General features: G+C 42.7%; 1 protein-coding gene across 6 annotated transcripts in view; it reads left to right on the top strand.

Moving 5' to 3' along the window:
- LOC110494446 (ephrin type-B receptor 2) overlaps positions 1–12,421 on the top strand; it is a 163,007-nt gene that overhangs the window by 134,132 nt on the left and 16,454 nt on the right. For all 6 annotated transcript variants that reach the window (XM_021569484.2, XM_036950497.1, XM_036950496.1 and 3 more), the window contains exons 6-7: positions 10,572–10,696; positions 11,675–11,837. In XM_021569484.2, the coding sequence (XP_021425159.1) occupies positions 10,572–10,696; positions 11,675–11,837 (288 nt within the window). The remainder of the gene's footprint in view (positions 1–10,571; positions 10,697–11,674; positions 11,838–12,421) is intronic.

Here is a 12,421-nt window from a genome sequence, read left to right as displayed (position 1 = left end):
CAGAACTTGTCCGTGTCGACCAGTTTGGGTTTCCAATCTCTCCAAAAGAATGTGGTGGTCGATGGTATCAAAAGCAGCACTAAGGTCTTGGAGCACGAGGACAGATGCAGAGCCTCGGTCTGATGCCATTAACTTCTTGATGCTACCCATCCCTTTAGCGGGATCATTTCCGTCAGCAACCGCTGAATAGCATAGCGCAACAGTCAAGTAATATTACTAAAAAATATTCATATTCATGAAATCACAAGTGCAATATTGCAAAACACAGCTTAGCCTTTTGTTAATCCACCTGTCGTCTCAGATTTTGAAATTATGCTTTACAGTGAAAGCAATCCAAGCGTTTGTGTAAGTTTATCAATAGCATAGAATAACATTATGTACACTAAGCATTAAGTAGCTAGGTCACGAAAATCAGAAAAGCAATCAAATGAATCGTATACCTTTGATGATCTTCAGATGTTTTCACTCACGAGACTCCCAGTTACACAACAAATCCTTTTGTTCCATAAAGATTATTTTTATACCCAAAATACCTCAGTTTGTTTGTCGCGTTATGTTCAGAAATCCACAGGAAAGAGCGGTCACGACAAAATAATATCCATAATGTCAACAGAAACATGTCAAACATGTCAAACATTTTTTATAATCAATCCTCAGGTTGTTTTTAAAATATATATTCGATAATATATCAAACGGGTGTGTAGGTTTTTCAAAAACACCTGGAGAAACAATGGCCGCTTTACTCTGTAGCGCAAAACTCACTCTGAGAGCCCCCACCTATCCACTTATGCAATGTGATCTTTCACGCTAATTTTTCAAAATAAAAGCCTGAAACTATGTCAAAAGACTGATGACACCTTAGGGAAGCCATAGAAAAGGAATCTGGTTGATATCCCTTTAAATGGAGGATAGGCATGCATAGGAACAGAGAGGTTTCAAAATAAGAGGCACTTCCTGATTGGATTTTCCTCAGGTTTTCGCCTGCAATATCAGTTCTGTTATACTCACAGACAATATTTCTACAGTTTTGGAAACTTTAGAGTGTTTTCTATCCTAATATGACAATTATATGCATATTCTAGTTTCTGGGGCTGAGAAATAGGCAGTTTCAAATGGGTACGTTTTTTAGCCAAAAACAAAAATACTGCCCCCTACACGCAAAAGGTTATTTATCACCTTCACAAGTGCAGTCTCAGTACTATGATGGGGCATAAAACCAGAATGAAGTGTTTCATATACATTGTTTGTCTTCAGGAAGGCAGGTAGTTGTTGCGCAACAGCTTTTTGTAAAAGTTTTGAGAGGAATGGGAGATTCGATATAGGCCGATAGTTTTAAAATATTTTCTGGGTCAGGGTTTGGCTTTTTTCAAGAGAGGCTTTATTACTGCAACTTTTAGTGAGTTTGGTACACATCTGGTGGATAGAGAGCCGCTTATTATGTTTAACATAGGAGGGCTAAGCACAGGAAGCAGGTCTTTCAGTAGTTTAGTTGGAATCGGGTCCAGTATGCAGCTTGAAGGTTTAGAGGCCATGATTATTTTCAACAGTGTGTCAAGAGAAATAGTATTAAAAAAACTTGAGTGTCTCCCTTGATCCTAGGTCCTGACAGTGTTGTGCAGACTCAGGACAACTGAGCTTTGGAGAAATACACAGATTCAAAGAGTCCGTAATTTACTTTCTAATGATCATGATACTTTCGTTAAAGAAGTTCATGAATTGATCTATGCTGAAGTGAAAGCCATCCTCTCTTGGGGTTTACTGCTTGTTAGTTAGCTTTGCAACAGTATCAAAAAATGTGGTGGAGGGAGTCTGGAAAGGCATATAGGAATCATTGTTGCCCGAGAATTTATAGCACGACTTTTGATGATCCTTGGTTGGGGTCTGAGCAGATTCTTTTTTTTGTGATTGCAAACAAATATGAATATTAAAGTCACCAAAAATGTGAATATTATCTGCCATGACAACAAGATCCAATAGGAATTCAGGGAACTCCGTGAGGAATGCTGTATACGGCCCAGGAGGCCTGTAACAGTAGCTCTAAAAAGTGATTGATTAGGCTGCATATATTTCATGACTAGAAGCTCAAAAGAGGAAAATGCAGTCTTTTTTTTGTGTAAATTGAAATTTGCTATCGTAAATGTTAGCAGCACCTCCACCTTTGCGGGATGCGCGGGGGATATGGTCAATAGTGTAACACAGTAAATTCATCAGGCTTAAGCCATGTTTCAGTCAGGCCAATCACATCAAGATTATGATCAGTGATTAGTTAATTGACTATAACTGCCTTGGAAGTGAGGGATCTAACATTAAGTAGCCCTATCTTTCAATAATGACAGGAATTGAGGAGGTCTTTATTCCAGTGAGATTGCTAAGGCGAACACAGGCAAAGTTTAGTATTTCCCAACCTAGATCGAGGCACAGACATGGTCTCAATGGGGATCGCTGAGCTGACTACACTGACTGTGCTAATGGCAGACTCCACTAAGCTGGCAGGCTCGCTAACAGCCTGCTGCCTGGCCTGCACCCTATCTCACTGTGGAGCTAGGGGAGTTAGCGCCCTGTCTATGTTCGTAGATATGATGAGAGCACCCCTCTAGCCAGGATGGAGTCCGACACTCCTCAGCAGGTCAGGCTTGGTCCATCTAATTAGATCAGAACAGGATGGATCAAAAGTTATTCATATTACTGGTTTACATCCTAAAAAAGGATAATTGTGTTTCGCTGCATAACACATATATAATTTGTCTACCCATGTGATGTGGATCATTGTCAGGTTATTTTATATTTAAGCTTCAGTAACAAAAGAACACCATGGTTGTAATAACACTTTAAACAGGTCGTATGTAAATGTGTAGAATGTGTTTGTTTTGGGTCCACACTGGTAAGTTAACTTATTTAAAATAGACAGTCACAGAGGATTTTCTTCTGAATAACTGGTAAGGGCATAGCACTTTCCATTCAGCTTCAGGCAACTTGGATGTAAGGCTTGATCACACCTGTAGTGACTACTTCTATCCGTCATGCCCATTGTTGCTTATCCATTGTTCACTAGAAATACTCAACACAATGTGGTAAAACATAATGCGTCCCACCACTAGATCACATAACTAGACGTGAGCTGGACGTGATCCCAACGCAGCCACCAATGTATCGTAAGAAAGTGAAAGCTGCAACAGGGACTTTAAACAGGGCTCATATGTGGCGAGGTGAGCTCTAACGGCCGTTGCCATGAAATCCTGGTAGGCCTCTGGGCAGAGGCAGTAAGCCTACAATGCTGACATATGCCTTGTTACAATTGCCTAAGTACATAACATGATTGACACGACCATAATAATTATAATGAAACGGCCTTGGAAGTGCCAGAAGTGTAAGCCAACATAATTCAATATTTTACATGAACCTGTTTAACTGCATTGATATGGCTTAATTGATCACCAGGGGAATTTAAACCAAACTGTTTTTTTTTGTTGTTGCTGGTGTTCTGTTTCCCCCAATTTTTGATGAATTAATTTCCCATCATGAAAATGTATCCCCGTTCCCCAATCAAATACCTTCATCGATACCACAAAAAAAATGACATTCAGCTTTTACTCCAATCTGGCAACCCTCATAAAATCTGACATAGCACCAGTATCCCGAAGTATTAAGGGAAAACAAGCATAGAAAGAAGCATTGGCAGAAGCATTGGCATTAATAATCCAGTATCCAAGTATTTCGATGACAACCTGGTTGATTAATAATATTGGATTTTTAACGAGTTTGTTTTTTGAAAAGATGTGGGACACAAAAAAAGGCAGTGTAGAACACCATTGCCCAAAATGCATTGCTCCAGTAACTTTCAAAAGATTGTTCCGAAGTTTGCCCCACAAAAATTACTTTTCCTATGAATGAAGTCGCACAAATGTGTGTGTTGTCACACGAAATAAGCCACACAAAAACATATGAAATCTGCTGAAATATTTTTTGGTAAATATTTGCTTGAATTTAGTGAGATTATGTTGGGAGGATCGCTTTCTTTGCCTCAACAATCTTAGTGTCCTTTCCAGGTTGTCTTCCCTTTCAATGCATCATGTGACATTGGTGAGGTCAAAAGCATGAATCTCTGAGTGACATGCACATGTCTCTCCCATGATTCTCTCTGAGTTTGTGTATTTTAATTGAGTTCAGGACCTTTTCAAGATGAGATCATCTTTTTTTTATCCTGACCATTGTGTCATATAGTAAGTAACTCCTTATCTGTTAATGCAGATAAGCAATGTATCAATGGGTATCAAAAGTAAATTTCTATGCAGTGTTACTACAACAGATGTTCTGTATCCAGTCTTTCAGTGTCCTGTATACAATAGATTTTCCAGGACAATAGTTTTGTATTATAACATCTATCTTTTCAAGCCCTTCTGAAGACAACTTTTAAGGTCAACAGTGGCTTATCCACTTGACAAAGAGATTCATAGAACTCATTCAAGGACAATCAAAGTAGCAAATAAACCCACATTTGCAGTCCTTCAGATTTAGTGATTCTTCCTCACTCCTCTATTTCCCTGGAAAACCTGCTTTAGAAGCCAGATGCAGAAAATCTAAATAAACGAATTGTGGCTAGCCTAGAGCCTGTGAGTCAGAGCACTAAGGCTTATCCCTGTAGCGTACTGCTAAAACAATTGTCCAGACTGAATGACCAATCGGGGCCAAGCCCAGCAGTGTACATCTGTATTATTACAAGTGACTGCAGAGAGAGTCCCCACCCTACCCCTCACCACTGTTCCCTCACTTCTCTCATATCTCTGCTTTGGACCTCTTGGGTGAGCAGAACTACTTAGTGGCGTGGTGTGCTTAGATTAGACCTAACCTCCCGTAAGGTTCTGCAAACGTTTTAAGCCCCTGGAGTGCCTATTTTAGAATTAGCTTATATTGTGTATACGAGTGCATTAAGGCCCCAATCTTTTCAAGCGCAGATGGTTTAAAGCTTGATGAACTGAAATCTTGCTTGTGTAGCTTTACTGCATTGGAAACTCTTTGGAGACGTAAAAACCCACAATCCATTGCAGATGGGGAAACAGGGCCGTCTGCCAGTGTGCTAAAAGTACATGCAAATACAGGCCTCTGCCTTTAAGAGCTCTCGATGTGCGGCTCGTAAACGGAGAGCATTCGGAGGGAGAGAGAGTGAAGGCAGCACCAACAGCCTGTTTAGAAGGCTGCCTGGCTGCATAGTGGAGGAGCAGCTGGCTGGGCCCATTGGGAGAGACGGTGCTGTGGGGGAAACATATTTTTACTGTGAAAGGGGATGGGGATTTACGAGTGCTGACCTGTTCTCGCTTCCTTCCCCATCCTCCCCCAAATCATAGCTTTGCTCCCTGTACCAGAACCTCAAATCAGAGCCACATGGTCATAGAGCACGCTGCACATAGGCAAGTCAGATATTCAAAGAGAAGTCCTAAATCTAAGTCACTTTCACAGATTCAACAGCCAAGATGAATGGTTGACTCTTCTGTCTCTGCAACCATGTATTTTTCAGCAGACTTTGACATTTAATTTGGTTTTGGTTGTAATAGTGCAGGGTTTTAAAGATGGGAAGGGGAACAAAGGGAGAAAGGGAAATCACTCGAGGTGGCATTGTCTCTCCCAACCACAAACCCCAAATTGTGATTACTATAATAACTTTGCCTCCCACCCCTCGGAGCATGGCTCTGTAATGGCTGTCTGCCTTTTTTTTATGGTGGCTGGAACTCCAGCTGGCCCACGTGGTCCTGCACCCAAACTCAGGCTCTGTCCAGGCATGGGGGCCCTCTCCCCACCTGCTTTCCTGCCTGCCTGTCATCAAAGGCCAGCCTGGTTTCAGTCCACCAGCTCGCTTAATGAAGATGCCATCATGCTCAGAAGGGTGCTCTGTGGAGACCAGAATCAATAGGCTGAGCTGAAAGGAGACCAGCATTCTTAGGGGAATACAAGGAGGGGAAAGAGAGGGACACAGGCATGGGAGGGAGGGAGGCCATGCCCACCAAATGAGTGTAGCAGAATAGAAGAGAACAGAACAATAGCAGCAGAGATATTTATTTACAGACTGGGTAGAGGATGTAAATGGGATAGATCAGGGGGCTCAGTAAATTGCTTCTCTGTGTTTGCAGGAGTATGCCCCATTAAATCGCCATGGATTTAAATGAGTGGAAATAACTCTAAAGCCCATCTTTGATTGATTATGGAAGTTACTAGGTGTTCAAACACAACAGTAAAATGACTATTGGGATTTTGCACAAAATAGAGCCTTTTATATTCGGCTGCTGGGCCCAAGCCAGAGCGTTATGCTAGAATAGAGAACAAAGCCCCAATGTCTTTTATCAAATCCAAGACCTTGTATTAATACTGAGACTGTAACTTAACTCTGTGACAACAACAGGAGTTCTTCACATTAAACAGCACTGACAAATACTATTTACAGTAATGCACTACTTAGGGTTTCTCTTCTGAACCGTCCACAACCCTCCCATCTAGAGAGAGCCCAGTAATGTATTGAGTTACTTTCCAAACATTTTTGGATGTTATTCAGAATTTCTGGGCCTGGATGACCTTAAGATAAAAGAATACAAACGTTATCTGTTTTTGATGAGTTTGTTCATAGACTCACGCTCTCTCGGAACCCTCCTTTGTGCTGGATAATTGTTCCAATGTGTCAGAGTACAAGCCTTGCCAGGAAAAAGTTAAACACCTAGGATTCTAGATAAATAGTCCTCGTCGCTGTAGCGTTGCAAGGAGCAATCGTTTGGAAAGCTGGAATGCTCCACCATGACTAGAATATTTTACTAGCAGTGATTATCACCCTGTCTCCTCGTGGCAGGGACTCTGCTGTTAGCCCTCTCTCTGCTGGAGTATCAAGTGGAAAATTATATAATTACTGCAGTACAGTCGAAACGCTACACACATTTTTCCATAGCAGCAGTAACAGTAATGCTTCCATCTTCTTAGATCTCTGTTGTACTGTTTATTTTTTCCTCAATACTTATTATTGGTGCGAAACAGACATCGCGTTCTTCATGCTTCAGTCCGGAAGACGTCCGTCTGTTAGAGTAAACCACAATGTTCTGCGTGGAAAGCTTTCATCTTGGCATGTGTACCATCCTCTGTACAATGACACATGCACTGCCTTTGTCTGTATGCCCTGCCCGGGATTAGGTTACCAGAGATCGCTACACCTCTTGTTTAATGAAAATGCTATGCACAAAAAAGCATGTGGCATGCAGTCCTGAATTTATGTACATCCGTAATGGGATACTTGTGAGTTCCCCGTAGAGTGACTATTTGCCTTATTATGATAGTAAACAAACTCAACGAACAGTGAGATTGAAGAGATGCCTGTGAGTAGTCTATTCTCCAGACTGGTTACTGTATACACTACCTCTGTATACACTACCTCTGTGTCTCTGTGAAGGGGATCATGTACGGTGCATTCGGAAAGTATTCAGACCCCTTGACTTTTTCCACATTTTGTTACGTAACATCCTTATTCTAATATTGATTATATTGTTTTTTCCCCACCTCCTCACTCTACACACAATACCCAATAATAACAAAGCAAAAACTGGTTGGTATACATTTTAGCAAATGTATAAAAAATTAAATAAGGAAATATCACCTTTACATAACTATTCAGACCCTTTATTCAGTACTGTGTTGAAGCAGCGATTACAGCCTCGATTGACACACCTGTATCTGGGGAGTTTCTCCCATTCTTCTCTGCAGATCCTCTCAGGTTGGAATGGGAGTGTCGTTGCACAGCTATTTTCAGGTTTCTCCAGAGATGTTGGATCGGGTTCAAGTCCGAGTTCCGGCTGGGCCACTCAAGGACATTTAGGAACTTGTCCCGAAGCCACTCCTGCGTTGTCTTGGCTGTGTGCTTAGGGTCGTTGTCCTGTTGGAAGGTGAACCTTTGCACCAATATGAGGTTCTGAGCACTCTGGAGCATGTTTTCATCAATGATCTCTCTGTACTTTGCTCCGTTCATCTTTCCTTCGATCCTGACTAGTCTCCCAGTCCCTTCTGCTGAAAAACATTCCCACAGCATGATGCTGCCACCACCATGCTTCACTGTAGGGATGGTGGCAGATTTCCTCCAGACCTGAAGCTTGGCATTCAGGCCAAAGAGTTCAATCTTGGTTTCATCAGACCAGAGAATTTTATTTCTCATGGTCTGAGAGTCCTTTACGTGCCTTTTGGCAAACTCCAAGTGGGCTTTCATGTGCCTTTTTCTGAGGAGTGGCTTCCATCTGGCCGCTCTACCATAAAGGCCTATTGGTGGCATGCTGCAAAGATGGTTCTCCTTCTGGAAAGTTCTCCCTTCTCCACAGAGGAACTCTGTTGCTCTGTCAGAGTGAACATCAGGTTTTAGGTCACCTCCCTGACCAAGGACCTTCTCCCTGCGATTGCTCAGATTGGCCGGGCAGACAGCTCTAGGAAGAGTCTTGGTGGTTCCAAACTTCTTCCATTTAAGAATGATGAAGGGCACTGTGTTCTTGGGGTCCTTCAAGGCTGCAGAAATGTTTTGGTACCCTTCCCCAGATCTGTGCCTTGACACAATCCTGTTTCGGAGCTCTATGGACAATTCCTTCGACCTCATGGTTTGGTTTTTGTTCTGACACACACTGTGGGACCTTATATAGACAGGTGTGTGCCTTTCCAAATCATGTCCAATCAATTGAATTTACAGCAGGTGGAGTCTAATCAAGTTGTAGAAACATCTCAAGTATGCTCAATGGAAACAGATGCACCTGAACTCAATTTCGAGTCTCATAGCAAAGGGTCTGAATACTTATGTAAATGTGATATTTTTGTTCTTTATTTTTAATAAATGTGCTTTTGTGTTTTTGCTTTGTCATTATGGGGTATTTTGTGTAGATTGATGAGGAAAAACATTTCATATAATCAATGTTAGAATAAGGCTGTAACGTAGCAAAATGTGGAATACTTTCCAAATGCACTTTATGTTCATGGCAGAATCACAGGCCATCTTAGTGCAACTGCTGCAGGAGATGAAACTACAGGCTGCCTATTCATTATCTGTAGACACATTTATTTTAAGGCCGACGGCATATGGGGACATAGGCTCCGGGACCTCCCTGTTTAGACAGTATCTCATGATTAGTGTCCTCGGATGGAGGCTTCTGTTGGGATCAGAGGGCATGTGAGGCAAGGCTGACTCACTGTTGAGAATGAATACGCCATAAAACCGCCTCTCCGTCATCATGTCTTAGAGCACACTGGTTTCTGGGAGCTGCTTCGGGCTTTACTCTACAGTACTGAACATGTGTATTTTAATCCAAACCCCATCTGAAAGGCTCCTTTGTGGTGTGGTAGATAGCATCAGATATTACCAGAATGTTGTTACATGAACTACATAAAATGAACACTTAGATTTATATATGAGATATTAACCACACACACTCCCCCAGATTCCTTGATAATGGTGGGAGGGGCCGAGGGAGGGCAGGTGGGAGGGGTTTCCAGTCAGTGGATTTTCCAAGGAGAGCGCGTGCCGGTGGAGCGCTTTATGGCTGGAACTCTGGGGAGCCACTGTGCTGCTGGCTGGGGGCTGTGTGTATGCAGCGTGGGACCATGGGCCGAGGCTGGGGCCCGGGGGCCCATAAATCCTGCCCTCCAAGCCCCAGACAGCGCTTTTATCTCCTGCATTAGCTTCGCTGTGACCCACGGCACCATGCACTAATGTTAATGGATGTATGAGGGCGCGTGGATAGCATGCCCCTCCCTGACCCTTTAGCCTTACTAAAAAGAAAGTTGCAAGTCTGGGCCTTTGGTTTTGTTAGACTAAAGGCAGCTTACAACCCTACCCACTCATCACTCATTTCTGGCTCAATTACTTCTGAAAGGATCTGGCTTATTGCTACACTGTGATTACCACATGTAAATGCTATAATTCTCTATATCTGTCCACCATGATCATGACTCTTGTCCTTGCACTTTCAAACAATTTACTGATGTGTATGAAGTTGTCATCCACCAAAAAATATCTGTAAACATAGACCTCAATTACAAAAATAGAAGTCTGGAAAAAACTAAATGGCGATTGTGTATGGCATACTTGTGGTTCTGATGATTTTCTCTGGTTTTATGAGCCATACAAAATGGGCTTGCTCCACAATTTGTCCGGAGGAGGAGGATGCGGCCAGGGGAATGATTGCTAGTCAGACACAGACAGATACTGTCCTCACACCCTGACAATGTGGGAAGCACAGATGAATCATGGAAATAACACAAAGTCAGTGCTGGAAAGTCCCTTCAAACTATGTATGTGGTTTAGTCAGAGGTGTGCCTTTTCTACATGCAGCCCAGGATGATAGAAACTAATATATCACTATCACTGTTACATAGCTCAGTGAAGTAGGCATCTGTTTGATATCTGTTTGATGAGATTGTATGATTCGGATGTATGATTGGGAACTAATCACAGTGACTGAATGTTGTGATTCTGAATTTGTATGTGTTATGCACTTTCCTTCTTTCTCTCTGTCTGTATATCTCCGTCTCTCTCTATCTATCGATCTCTCTATCGATCTATCTCTCTGCAGCTCCGTCGACAGTGTCCATCATGCACCAGGTCAGTCGTACCGTGGACAGCATCACTCTGTCCTGGTCTCAACCAGACCAGCCCAATGGAGTCATTCTGGACTATGAATTGCAGTACTACGAGAAGGTAGGTACCCACTGCACACTACCCATTAACAAACAGTCTGCTCTGTCTCACCTCCATATAAACAGACACACACGTAAAGACACTATTGAGTGTCAGGCTTTCTTTCATCTCAGCGGGGCTAAATAAGGTATGCAATGACTGTAAAATATATCCCAAATTTTCTAGCACATTGAAATTAAGAATGTTGGAGTCCAGAACAGCATGATCACGGTGGGAGTCAGGCATACTGTAGCTTCTGAATCGATCCCTTTCAATTCTAATCACGGTCGGTCACTGGGAAAGGAAACTGCTCTCAGCCCTCCAGTCAGGCCACTAGGGATTGATGGAGAGATATTTGCGGTTGAAACAATGCTGTGTTGACAGTATTCAACAGACAGACTCCTCAGAATCAGCATACTTTCTCACAAGAAACACTCCCACACACAGATACGGGCAGAGAAGAGCACACACACACACAAGCTCACACAAAGTTCATTTAACAGTTCTCTGTGACTGTGCGCCACTCTGCTCCACTTTTTAGTTTAATTCTATTCTCAGATGCTGCTGAGGAGAGCTGTCAAAACAATTGTCTCGGCCCCTGCCGCGGCTCAGATCTCGCAACTGTGCTCACGCTGCTGACTGATTGGTTGAAGGCTGCAGCCGGCACAGTTTTAGTCTCCTCTTCCAGACAGACCTGTCAGCTTTGTGGAGAGAGAAGCGGTGTGGCAATGAAAAGTTACACTAATCGTCCAAACTCACAACCCAAACAAACTAGCAGACCTGAAACTGCCATCCCTTCTGCCTATGGCTGTTGCTTTTCATTCTCTCTTCATTCTGCTTGGTTAAATAGATACACCAGTGTTAGAAACATTTGAGTCTGTATCCTACTTTGCACATCAGCCTATTTTTATAAGGCATTAAGTTAATACATGTGTATGGTAATTGTTCTGTGGATGGCACTGATTTGTATTTCTCCCTCTTTCCTTAATACTCTCTCAGGACCAGACCGAGTACAACTCAACCATCATAAAGAGCCAGACCAACACAGTGGTCATCCGCGGTCTCAAATCAGGGGCAATCTATGTGTTCCTGGTTCGCGCCCGGACCGTGGCCGGATTTGGACGCTACAGTGGCAAGCTCTACTTCCAAACCATGACTGAAGGTGAGGGTACAGACAACATTCCCTCAGCTCAGATAGAGCATAGAGAGATGCAGAGTTATCACATCCCATGCATGGCCCGTCAACCTAACATGGACCATTACAACATGGACACAATGACCCAACAGACACAAGGATGTGGATGGGGAAATGGTCTGAGATGCGGTCTACAAGACAACTCTCTAACAATGTGTACACCCATTGTTCTATTTATGTGGATTTCATTCTTTATCTTCTCAGCAGAGCTCATGAGTCATGTGAAACGTATTTTTTACCAATGAATAAGATTATTCATGTTATGTATGAATGCAGATATTTTCTGTAGTATACTGTAGTATACTGTAATTTATTAGCGGTAGACTATCGTCAGTCACAGATCAGGTTAAAGTGGATTAATCTGTATAGAAGGACACTGCTGGGCAGACTAACTTCTACCCTGGCTCCACTAATGCTGGCTCCTGGCTCCCCTGGCCTGGATAATGTCAGCGACCTGGGTGTTCTCTAAACATTTTATTAACTACAGTGCCGATGGCCATCATTAGCCTGATCTCTGCTCTCCTCCACTGCAAGCAGCCAGCACACTGCCA

This window comes from Oncorhynchus mykiss, chromosome 17 (assembly GCF_013265735.2).
Source record: "Oncorhynchus mykiss isolate Arlee chromosome 17, USDA_OmykA_1.1, whole genome shotgun sequence".
In the NCBI taxonomy this organism is placed as follows: Eukaryota; Metazoa; Chordata; class Actinopteri; order Salmoniformes; family Salmonidae; genus Oncorhynchus; species Oncorhynchus mykiss.
The sequence above is the reverse complement of the archived record's forward strand: the minus strand, read 5'-3'. Positions and strand labels throughout refer to the sequence as shown.